The sequence below is a fragment of the Acomys russatus genome, chromosome 9 (genome assembly GCF_903995435.1).
Source record: "Acomys russatus chromosome 9, mAcoRus1.1, whole genome shotgun sequence".
Taxonomy (NCBI): domain Eukaryota; kingdom Metazoa; phylum Chordata; class Mammalia; order Rodentia; family Muridae; genus Acomys; species Acomys russatus.
In genome coordinates, this window is record NC_067145.1 from 20,340,735 (window position 1) to 20,352,964 (window position 12,230).

The following is a 12,230-nucleotide window of genomic DNA, read 5'->3' on the forward strand; positions in this document are numbered from 1 at the left end:
AATGCTGCAGTGTTTGGTTTAGGGGGAGGTTTTTTGAGGTTATAGCATCAGGACTGCAAGGCACCTTCTGGTGGACCAGGGAGAATGGAGCAAGGACAGATGAGAATGTCTCCTTAGCCGGGCGTGGTGGCGTATGCCTTTAATCCCAGCACTCGGGAGGCAGAGGCAGGCAGATCGCTGTGAGTTCGAGGCCAGCCTGGTCTACAAAGTGAGTCCAGAATGGCCAAGGCTACACAGAGAAACCCTGTCTCGAAAAACAAAAAAACAAACAAACAAAAAAAGAGAATGTCTCCTTAGCTTTGTTTCCTCCAAGGGCCCACAATATTGAGCATTTGCAAGCATTTTCTCCATTAGGAATGTTAAGAAGTAAATTGAGTTTTTGCTGCAAATAATTTATATGCAGCCTTTACTTTTTCTTAGTAGAAGGAAGTTCCCTACTAGTAGAAATGGATGCTTATTCAGACATAAGAAAAGCCCTGACAGGAGAAGGGGTACCTTGGCTTCTCTGTCCCTGGTGTGTTTGTGTGATCAGTATGTATGTATGCGTGCACGCATATAAATATGTATGTCCCAGATCCTTTTCTTTCTGCACAGCTCAGGTTTCTGGTTCTAATGGGACTTTCATTCTGCTTAGATTTTTCTGGAATCACCATGCCTTTTGCTTTTCATGGTCTTCCTGATTATGATATGGCAAAAAGTGAGAAACCCAGTTGAAATGAAAATGGAAGAATTCTGATCAAAATAATTTTCTGCTTTTGGCTTAAACACCTATTTTGATTTCCCATTCCCTCGTGGTTTTATTCACTTGGATCCTGGCAGGTCATGGAGACTTGTGTGTGCCCTGAGGTCTGAGGAGGTTGACTTACTTTCCTTGGATGGTGTATCCTCTAGGATGTGGATATAGTACTCAAGGTGTTGAGGGCTGGCAGAGAAGGGACTTGATGTGACAATACATCCTGCTAGAGGTCCTAGGGCGGCTTCCTTTTCACTTTGTGTATGGTAGTGTGCACCCCAGCTTGCCTGTGGGAAACAGTCACTGCTCAGAGCTCAGAGGCAGTGTCTTGTGGGCAGGGAACACGGAAAGGCGTTGTTTTGCCATTCCGAGCCTGGCCACCCGTGACTGCTGCCCCCTCTCTCCACAGCCAGTGGTTCAGCGTGCTGAGTCAGGTCCACTCGTCCACAGACCAGGAGATCAGAGAGATGCATGACGAGCAGGCAAACCCCCAAAACGCCGTGGTGAGCGAACACTGGCGGGGCGGAGGCCGGGTGACCAGGGGCGGCAGTGGGAGAGAGTCAGGCTGGGCAAGAGGGTGGCACTGGGCATGTTGTAAGTAAAAAGATAATAATCAGGGAGAAAACAGGACTAATTAAATCTTAAATTCTGCTTAAAATCTTGCCTAGAAAAGTCCTAGCAAGTTTTGCTACATTACACGTCTTCCAACTCAGCTCTTTAAAAAAATAATAATTTTTATCATATTACAGAAGCACCTGAAACATTTTGAAGAATCAAGTGAATTGTGAATGATATTTTTTGTCTGTATTGTGGACACATAGGAAGTTATATAGTACTTTTTAAAAAAATAAATTGTTTTTCCTCATGAGGAACCATTATGTTTTTTAAAAGACATTTTATTTTTTAAACATTTTTTTTTGTGATTTTAAAGATTTATTTATTTATTACTTATATAATATTCTTGCCTACAAGTACGCCTGTAAGCCAGAAGAGGGCACCAGATGGTTATGAGCCACCATGTGGTTGCTGGGAATTGAACTCAGGACCTTTGGAAGAAAAGATAGTGCTCTTAACCTCTGAGCCATCTCTCCAGCCCCTTATATGTGATTTTAAAGTTTATTTTTAAAAAATATTTGTTTTCACTCTTAGTTGTGTTTAAGAGGTTAGGTGTGTCCTTGTGTACCATGGTTGCCCTCAAAGAACAGAATGCGCATCAGATCCCCCAGGACATTGAGTTCCCAGTGCTTGTGAGCCACCCAGAGTGGGTGCAGGGAGCTAAATTCAGGTCCTCTACAAGACTGGTATACTCTCTTAACTACTGAGCTGTCTCCGCTCCCCATCCATAGCAACCTTTAAAATCCCATGTTTCTTTGCTGAGTAATTCTTAAGAAAGGATCATAGTACAAATCAGTAAATGGACACTATGGATCAGTTGATGAGTAGACTTCAGTGAAGATATTTGAAGAACAAGAGGGGCAGAGCTCTGCTTCTCCAAGAGGTTCTGAGTTCAATTCCCAGCAAACCACACAGTGGCTCCTAACCATCTATACTGGGATATGATGCTCTCTTCTGGCATGCAGGTGTACATGCAGGCAGAGCACTCATACACACAAAATAAAAAGAACAGGCGGGGCTGCCTGATTGACTCATGGCGCTTTAAGGAGTGGACTATAGACTGTGACCATCTAGAGACTCAGAACTCATAAAAGGAAGGGAGCTTTCCTTCCTTAAATAACTTATTTTGCTGCCTTCCTTGGTTTGTTTACTCTGGAGTTATAATCTAGGGGTGCCATGTGATATCATTCCGCTGTGGTTCCTCCCTCACCTTTCTGTCCTTTCCAGGGCACACTGGATGTGGGTCTGATTGATTCTGTGTGCGCCTCGGACAGCCCTGATAGGTAAGCTCCCATGTGAGTCTTCAGAGACTCGGAACATCCGCAAGGCCCCACGGGTGGCCTCTGGCCTTGCCCCTGCCCCCTTTGCTAGGCTGTGGATGAAACCTTGCCAGCTGCCTCATCTAAAGTCTTCCAGAAGCCTGACCTTGGGTTACTAAGGTAAAGGAGAAGCCAGGTCTTGACAGTCCATTTTCACATACCAGCCACAACAAGAAGATGGTGTTTGTGTGGAGGACCTACTTGACATATCTTTTTTTCTTTTTTTTTCTTTCTTTCTTTCTTTTTTTTTTTTTTTTTTTTGAGACAGGGCCTGACTGTGTTAACCTAGGGTGGTGTCAAAATCAGGACTGTCCTCCTGTCTTACCCTCCCCAGTCTAGGACTCCATGTGTGAGTTGTCCTACCTAACAGTCTTGGAATTCTTAGAGCAAGAACACGGCTGTTGAGGAAAATGATGCTTTAGCACCGGGAATCTGTAGCATTCCTTACTCTAGAATAAGGGCCCTGATGACAGCATGTGAGTGAGGTAGATCTAATAGATAGAAATCCAACCACAAGCCCTGTCCTTGACATTTCTGTTTTCCTTGCTTTGACCTTGCAAAACCATCTTGAGATTGACCTCTTTGACAGTCTGTCTGGTTTTACTGCTTGTAAATTCTTTTATTGGTCCTTAGCTGACTCACTTGTCCAAAGTCAGAATTAAAGCTGACCTCCACATTGTTAAGGTAGCCAGAAAGTAAATATGACTGTGTTAAAACCTATAATAAATAGCTGTTAATAATAACAACAATAATTTAAAAAAAAAAAAGTCTGCCAGGCACAGTGAGATGTCTGGAGTCCCCTTTACTCTGGGGACCCTTGAGAGATAATGATCTTTGTCTCTAGAAGCCAGCCAACACATCCTATGCCTGGCTTAGCAGTGCTTAACACCTGTACTGTCAGTCACCTGAGTCTAGACTCTGGGTGTTTATTTAAGTTATACCTTGTTAAGCCTGCTTCTTTTCACAAACCCACTGCCCCAGCAGGCCTAGCAGGAGATGGCCCATTCTGAAAACTTTGCATTCCACTATTCGATTTCTCTCACCTTTCTTTCTTCCCAACTTCAGGTTTTTGTTTGTTTGCTTGGTTTGGTTTGGTTTGGTTTTTCAAGACAGAGTTTTTCTATGTATTTCTACATGTCTCAGAACTTGTTTTGAACACCAGGATGTCCTTAAACTCACAGCGATCTGCCTGCCTCTCCTCTTGAGTGCTAAGAATAAAAGTGTGTGCTGCCACCACCCGGCTCAGCTTCACTTTTTAAGGGACTGCTGGCCACAGGCAAGCAATTGGTTAACCTTTTTTTTCTTTTGATTTCTTTCTTTCTTTCTTTCTTTCTTTTCTTTCTTTCAGATTTATTTATTTATATTTATATAGTATTCTGCCTGCATATGAACCAGCATGCCAGATGAGGGCACCAGAGAGCCACCATGTGGTTGCTGGGAATTGAACTCAGGACCTTTGGAAGAACAGCCAGTGTTCTTAACCTCTGAGCCTTCTCTTCAGCCCAACCTTTTTTTCTTGAACTAGGGTAATGTTTTGCTACAGGGAACATTTGAAAGCTCACAGAGAGAACTCACACTCAGTAGGTTAAGCAGCTAGGTGAAGGAATTAGTGTGTGAACAGCCCTAGGAAAGGTTCTGAGCATCGACAGACAGCAGCTGGGGCATGAAGTAAGTTTCCGTTATCACTTTGTCCCCATCTGGGAAGTGAGCCCCTGTTGAGTGGCTCTGAAGACGTGGACACAAGTAGCTTTTTGTACCAGGCACCACCAAGGGTATACACTGTTCCACTGATGCCTAGTTGCTAATCTTCCTCTATTACCACTGTCTGGTGTTTCATTCTCAACTCACAGAAATAATATCCAAAGCTATATCCAGAGGCAGGAAAAAAAAATGGTTTTAGAGATGCAGGAAAGAAAGAAAGAAAGACAGACAGACAGGATTCCCCCAGTGGTTACCTTATTTTGCCTTCCTGGGATTAGTTTCTTCTGGAAAGCCTTGTGGAAGAAATGGCTTTCCTCTCAGGCCTTTTCTGGATGAATGTGTCCTGGAAAATCAATGCCAAAGAAATATGAGCAAGGTTTGCCTTAATATGAAATATAAATAGCATCCCAGTCTCTCCCAGGGACCCCTATGCCAAGGAAAAGGCCTTGGTGCAGACAGGTGATGCCCACACTGGGTGTTAAGAGGCTCCACTTCTTTCTCTCCCTGTCTCGGTCTCTCAGACCCAACTCATTCGTGATCATCACGGCCAACCGGGTGCTCCACTGCAACGCGGACACGCCCGAGGAAATGCACCACTGGATAACACTGCTGCAGAGATCCAAGGGCGACACCAGGGTGGAAGGCCAGGAGTTCATCGTGAGAGGTGACTGCCAGCCGTATTTCGCTGTCCTTTTAAGTCCGGGTCTCTCACTAAACCTACAGCTCCTCTATGCAGCTGCACTAGATGGCCACTGATGTCCAGGGAACCCTCCTGTTTAGGATAACAGGTGGAGGCCACTGTGCCAGACCCTTTACGTGGGTGCCGGGACCCCAAACTCATGCTCCCAGGCATATGCAGCAAACAGTGTGTGACAGAGCCTCCTCCCCAGCCTTGTACAGCTTCTCCAAGTTACTTGGACAGAAGAATTTGGAAAATGATAAGCAGTAAGCATGGCCATTTCCTAGCCAGTAGGTAAATGCGCAGCTCATACTTAATGCTTTGCAGATGTCAATGATGGCATGACACTTAGCGGTTTGACTGTGCTTGCCTTCTCTGTGCTGGGCTCGGGTCCTGTGGTCTCAAGCATGCTCCGGAAACACTCTACCACCAGCCTTTACGCCAGCCCCTCCTCATAGTCTTCCATCTGACACTGGAGCTTCCTTTCCAGGATGGCTACATAAAGAAGTGAAGAACAGTCCGAAGATGTCCTCCCTGAAACTGAAGAAGCGGTGGTTTGTCCTGACGCACAATTCCCTGGATTACTACAAGAGCTCAGAGAAGAACGCCCTGAAACTGGGCACTCTGGTCCTCAACAGCCTGTGCTCCGTGGTGCCCCCGGACGAGAAGATATTCAAAGAGACAGGTACCGAGCGAAGGCTGTAGCCAGGCTCCAAACGCAGGGGGACAGCTCTCAGAAGGCTGGGGCTTGCCCCTGCGAGGGAGTGAGATTTTTATCTCTTGGCTTCCTCCACCCAGATGAAGTTCTGTTTTTCCGTCTGCTTCTTGAGACTGGCTGTGCTTGGTTTTAAATGCTTTGATTTAAAGCTACAGTGAAGACAGGTTGATTTCCCACCCCCCCCCCCACCCCCCCCCCAGGGCTGCAGAAAGAGTCTGCTAAGAATAAAAAACTACAAAGATCTTCAGACTCTGTTTTTAGCCTAGTACATAAGAAATAGCTGTGTAGGTAGGCTGGCTTGGTTTGTTTTTCCCTTGTGACACCGTATGGTTTTCTGAAACATTGCTTCTTTTGATTTCTGTCTCTAGTTTGGATATGGGGCTTTTAAAACACCATTGGTCCGGTTGTGTGCGGTGAGGGTGATGGCACACACATTGTCTGAGCATGGCAGACTCTTTAGCAGCGGTCTGTGCTGAGGGAAGGGGCTGAGGAAAAGCAAAGAAGGAGCAGGACGTAGAAAGAATGCCAGGATGAGCTACACACCCGCATTCTTGTGCCAGTCCCTAGGACAGGGTGTTAGCTTGCACCCACGCTTCAAGAGAGACTGCTTCCGTTAGCGTATTTGATTATGGCCATCTCGCTCTAGTATTTGTCTTCTCTTGGCTACAAACTACAAACTCGACAGTATGAGGGACACTTATTTTCTGTTTGTCACTGGGTGCCTAGTGCCAGACAAAGCACATGTAGGACCCCAGTGTTTACTGAGTTGAATCACTCGTTAAGACTTAAGATGCTGTGGGGGGCGGTGCCTGTACTACAAGCCTTGTGAGGTTGACGTGTGCTGCACTGACTGCCTCACAGGCTACTGGAATGTCACCGTGTACGGGCGCAAACACTGTTACCGACTCTACACAAAACTACTCAATGAGGCAACGAGGTGGTCCAGCGCCATTCAAAATGTGACCGACACCAAGGCTCCGATTGACACGCCCACGCAGCAGCTGATCCAAGATATTAAGGTGAGATGAGACACCCAAGAGCTCCTCATGGACTCTTCTTCCCTTGCCCTAAAAGGCCTCAGCATTTCACCAGCTAAGTTCTCACTAATGCTTGGTTATTTCTCAGTTCAGAGTCTAAATTCCACTTAAATGAGACTTATCTCTATAGAGGTGTTAGAATTTAGCATTCTATATATAGACAGAAGACGGTGTGGGTTAGGGACCACTCAAACCATCCCAGGGTCACCTCAGCCCAAGTTGGGGACCTCTGTAAGTAACAGTGATTGACTTCTCACTATTTAGAAGCAGATCACAAAGAGCCCAGACTGGCGGTCTAGGGCAACAGGTCAGTGGCCATGTACTCGTTGGTGTGTGCAAAGACCTGGGTTCAGTCTCCACCGCCTGAAAGACAACGGAGCCCAGATCAATCTTGCACACTTGGGATCCCTGTCAGCTCCCTCCAAATAGTCTGAATCAGCAAATCTCGTTGACTTCATTAAGTTGCAGTTACCCGTTGTAAGTGTAACTGTTCAGTAATATATGTTGCTTGAAAGAAGCAGCGATTAGCCAGATGCCACAAGCCTCACTGTGGACCCAGGTGGAGCTGGAGAGGGTCTAACACATCTGTAGTTGTAATTTCCTACTCAGATCAAGTGACTTCCTGATGTGCTACACTTTCTGGAAGTTTGAAACCAAACTACAGCAGATTCATTGTTCTCCAGTACACCCAAGCTTCCTGTAGAACCCTGGGCCCTACATACAAATAATCTCATTTTTTAGCCATTAAAAAATATGTTTGTAGCTTTTTTTTTTTATATCATTTTTTAACATGTCAACCACACTTTTTTTTTTAGTCAAAGCTGTGTCATCTATTTTTATTCTCTACTTACAAATTCAGACATTCAAAGAATAGAGTTTTCCAGATATAAAATGATGCTTCTTAAGAAATGAGACAAGTTGCCCTAATTAACCAGAAAATTTAAGTCACTGCTTTTCTTCCAGTCTGCAATGGAGTGTTGGTGAAAAGATTTCATGCTGGAAATGAAATTACTGGGGAGGCATGATTCAGTGCCTGGCCCGGCGCTGCTGTTTACTTAGTGACGTGGCTGCCTTCCCATCCCAGGGTGGCATGTGGAGAGTGTTAGCACATGGTGGAATTCTGTCAAAAGATCTTAAATTCAGAGCAGTGAGGCCCAACATGCTTCATTTTCTAGTGCAGAGGAAGCACGGCAAAGGGCTGGGGTAGGGAGTGCTTAAGCACTGGCAGCTCTTGTAGAGAGAGGGTCATGGTTCAGTTCCAACACCCACTGCGGCTCTTGTAGAGGGCCAGTATTCAGTCCCAGCACCCACTGCGGCTCTTGTAGAGGGCCAGTGTTCAATCCCAGCACCCACTGCGGCTCTTGTAGAGGGCCAGTGTTCAATCCCAGCACCCATTGCGGCTCTTGTAGAGGGCCAGTGTTCAGTCCCAGCACACTTGTTGCTTAGTTCACGGCCTCCTCTAACTGAACCAAGGAATATGATTCCCTGTCTTCTGGCCGTAACTAAAAAGACAACCTTTAAAAGAGAGTATCAAAATATAATTAAAGCCAGCCTGTGGTGACACACAACTATAATCCCAGTGATTGGCAGGCTGAGCAGGACTGTCACAAGTTCTAGGCTACCCTCGATCCTGTCTCAAAACTCAAAATATAAAGTCTACCAAAATGTGTCTTTAAAATGAATTATAGTTGAAGATCACATAATTAATGTCAAACCATGAAGGTTAATTTTTTAGAGTATATGTGTGCATCTCCGGGAATGGGGAGTTTTAATAACACGAGAAAGCATGCTCTTAAAACAGATGCTGCGTGCATAAGGTGTTTGTGTTCTGTGTTCAAATGCAGCTCGGCTTCTCTTTGGCTGGATTTCCCATAACTTCTGTGTGCAGAAGCATGGCTCGATTCGTTTCTTGAGTCGGGGCACTTCTCACAGGCAGCCTCTTTGCTTTCTTTCCTTCCCAGGAGAACTGCCTGAACTCTGACGTGGTGGAGCAGATTTACAAGCGGAACCCGATCCTGCGATACACGCACCACCCACTGCACTCCCCGCTGCTGCCGCTCCCCTACGGGGACATAAATCTCAACCGTGAGTTCCTCGGCCCTAACATGGGAGCATTGCTTACTCGGAGGCTACAGGTCATCCCAGACAGGAAGGAGAGAGTAAAATATACTCAAGTAAAGATGCAAAGAAGTGTTTCTCCTCAACCTGTGGATCTCGCCCCTTGGGTGGGTGGGTGAAGGCATCATATATGAGATATCCTGAATATCAGATATTTACATTATGATTTATAACAGCAAAATTATAATTTTGAAGTAGCAGCCATTTTATAGTTGGGCTTGCCACACAAGAGGAACTGTATTAAAGTGTCACAGTGTTAGGAAGGTTGAGAACAGCTGATTTAAGGGGGCATCGGAGAATGGGAGCACTCTCCATGAACTCAGAGAGGTCCTCGGATTGTCCGGCGCCTGCAGTGCAGTGCTGTGAAGGTGCACCCGCCCAGCCCTGCTGTCTTTAATCCTCAGTGCAGTGGTCAATGGGCTGTGTGTGTGCTCATTCCGCCATCGTGAACTGGGCTTCGCAGCATGTTGTTGCTCAGTGGTAGCTTGGTGTGACTGTGACATACATAGCAGATCTGAGACACATGAGGCAAAGCTGTGCTCTACAGAGGATTACATGCATTTCATGCAGTTTTACTTTCAAGTTATAATGGATTACGAGAAAGTCACTCCATTTTAAATCAAGGAAAACGGACCCTAGACAATATTACATTCTAAGTGGGGAAGCTGTCCAGCTCTAGTTCAGGTTTTAAGTGAGCATGGTTTTTGTACTAAAATTTAACAGAGTGAGTACGCTCTGCACACCCCCTGCTTCGCTCAGCTGGCTTGAATATACAGGGAATAGGACGGACACAACATTAGGAAATGGCTGTTGTCGCCCCCCAAACCCTTGCTTCCTTTTGGCTCCTGCCCCTAGAGTGACTTCCGTTGCTTTTCTTCTCTTAGTGCTCAAAGACAAAGGCTACACAACCCTTCAAGATGAAGCTATCAAGATATTCAATTCCCTCCAGCAGTTGGAGTCTATGTCGGACCCCATCCCGATCATCCAGGGCATCCTGCAGACTGGGCATGACCTGCGACCTCTGCGGGATGAGTTGTACTGTCAGCTCATCAAACAGACCAACAAGGTGCCTCATCCTGGCAGTGTGGGCAACCTTTACAGCTGGCAGATCCTCACATGCCTCAGTTGTACCTTCCTGCCAAGCCGAGGGATCCTCAAGTACCTCAAGTTCCACCTGAAAAGGTAAGGCACCGGGAAAGTGGGGGAGGGGGCACTGCTAACACACAGGCACGGTGGGCTAGGTTCCAACACTGAGTACTGGGACCTCTAGCCAGATACACAGGTCCTTGAGCAAGTTTGTATAGCCTAGGTGTGCTCTTTCCTTGTAAGCTGCACAAAACTGTAGAAGGAACCAAGCCACTGTGGCGGTAGGACCCTGATGTATTCATGCTGGGTACATTTAATTGCCAGTATTATATATAAAGAAAACCCCAACTTGTATATTTTACACACACGCACGTGCATGCACGTGCACACACACATACACACACACACACATACTTAGTTCCTAATAGATTTTATTCTGAGGTTGACAGCATGAGGTTGTGAAATACATTTAGGAAAAAAAAAATGATTACTTTGAATCTGAGTAGAATATTTGTCATCTCATTGTTTTGTCTGTGGCAGAAGCAGTTAAAATCTCAGTTTTCCTAGCTGTAGAACACAAGGAGACATGGTGTCTCACTCTGATCATCTCAGCACTTAGAGGGCTGAGGCAGGAGAAATAAGTTCAAGGCCAGCCGTGGCTATAGACTGAACCCCTGTCTTAAAACAAAGGCCAGGTCGAGGTGTGGTAGCTCACACTTTTAATCCCAGCACTGCAAGAAGCAGAGGCAGGCAGATCTTTTTGCAAGGGAGCCCAAAGCATCATCATTTTAGATACTAGAGGTGTTTCGTAGAAAGCTGGCAGGAGACTACTACCAAACCATGGCTCTTTACTTTGTCCATGTTTGAGGTAAAGCTGGACCTAGCCTGGAAGACACTGACACTGACTGTTGCTCCTGTCACCACTAGGAGGTGACCTGTTAGCTTGTTTTTTGTTGTTGTTTTTAAAGATGTATTCATTATAGTGTTCTGCCTGCGTGTACGCCTGCATGCCAGAAGAACGCAACAGATCTCCTTATAGATGGTTGTGAGCCACCATGTGGTTGCTGGCAATTGAACTCAGGGCCTTTAGAAGAGCAGCCAGTGCTCTTAACCTCTGAGCCATCTCTCTAGCCCTAGCTTGTATTTTTAAAAATCTGCTTTATTGGGGTTTCTTGTGTGTCTACCTCCATTTCCCACCTCAATCCCTTCTACCACCAGGTAGGAAAAAAAGAAGGTTAGTGGGAAGAGCGGGTGTGGTTCTATTTTGACTACTTCCTGCTGGTTAGGGTCCAGTTAGGGTCCTCGGGTTCCTTGGGGCAAGTCCAATCTTCATAGTCAGGATGGCTCCAGCCTTTAATCCAAGTGCAGCAACAGGAACCAGAGGCAGCAGAGGAGAAGCAGCAGCTGCCTTCTTCCTCGGAGCCCCCAAGCCCTCTCTGGGCTCTGGCATTTATACCCTCTCCGAGTCCCAGAAGTAAACTATGTGTAGCCAGCAAAGATTGCACCCCTCTCAGAGCCCCAGGAGGCAAGTAGTCTGCTGCTGTGGACAGTCTGAAGCAGCCCCATATCCCACACCTGGGATTAAAACAAAACCATGTTTACATAACAAACCAAAACTGCCGCTACAGTGGCCTGTCAACTTCTGCTGCCAAACCCTCCTCACGGCCCCACTCCTCCTAGCCAGCCAGCCTCTGTCTACAATTCACAGGCCCCTTTGTCTCCCAGGATACGGGAACAGTTCCTAGGAACCGAGATGGAAAAATATGCCCTCTTTATCTACGAATCTCTTAAGAAAACCAAATGCAGAGAGTTTGTGCCTTCCCGAGATGAAATTGAAGCTCTGATCCACCGGCAGGAAATGACATCCACAGTGTATTGCCACGGTGGAGGGTCCTGCAAGATCACCATCAACTCGCACACCACAGCTGGGGAGGTAGGGATGCTTGATGCACAACTGCCCGGACACCTGTGGCACCCAGGTTGTGCATAGCTGCATTGGTGTCCATTCAACAAACGAGGAAGTAAATATAGCCAGCGACCAAGGCCTAAAGGTGCAGTTAACTATATGAAAATGCAAAGGTCAACTCAAGCTCTCATCTCTGAGATTAATCCCCCATCTTAAAGCATGTCTAGATCTGCTACAGAAAAGCACTGTAAGAAAGAATGTGCGTTAAGTCGCTTTGGACTTTAGAGTCTAGCCCAACAAAAGCTTTGGGCAATAGTA

The 12,230-nt window shown here is 46.1% G+C and overlaps 1 protein-coding gene across 1 annotated transcript in view; it reads left to right on the forward strand.

The window, feature by feature from the left end:
• The window catches only part of Myo10 (myosin X), a 204,699-nt gene that overhangs the window by 184,350 nt on the left and 8,119 nt on the right, over positions 1–12,230 (forward strand). Inside the window, exons 29-36 of the mRNA XM_051151002.1 lie at positions 1,143–1,236; positions 2,576–2,631; positions 4,890–5,032; positions 5,538–5,732; positions 6,627–6,784; positions 8,764–8,887; positions 9,805–10,102; positions 11,732–11,939. Coding sequence (XP_051006959.1) covers positions 1,143–1,236; positions 2,576–2,631; positions 4,890–5,032; positions 5,538–5,732; positions 6,627–6,784; positions 8,764–8,887; positions 9,805–10,102; positions 11,732–11,939 — 1,276 coding nt within the window. The remainder of the gene's footprint in view (positions 1–1,142; positions 1,237–2,575; positions 2,632–4,889; positions 5,033–5,537; positions 5,733–6,626; positions 6,785–8,763; positions 8,888–9,804; positions 10,103–11,731; positions 11,940–12,230) is intronic.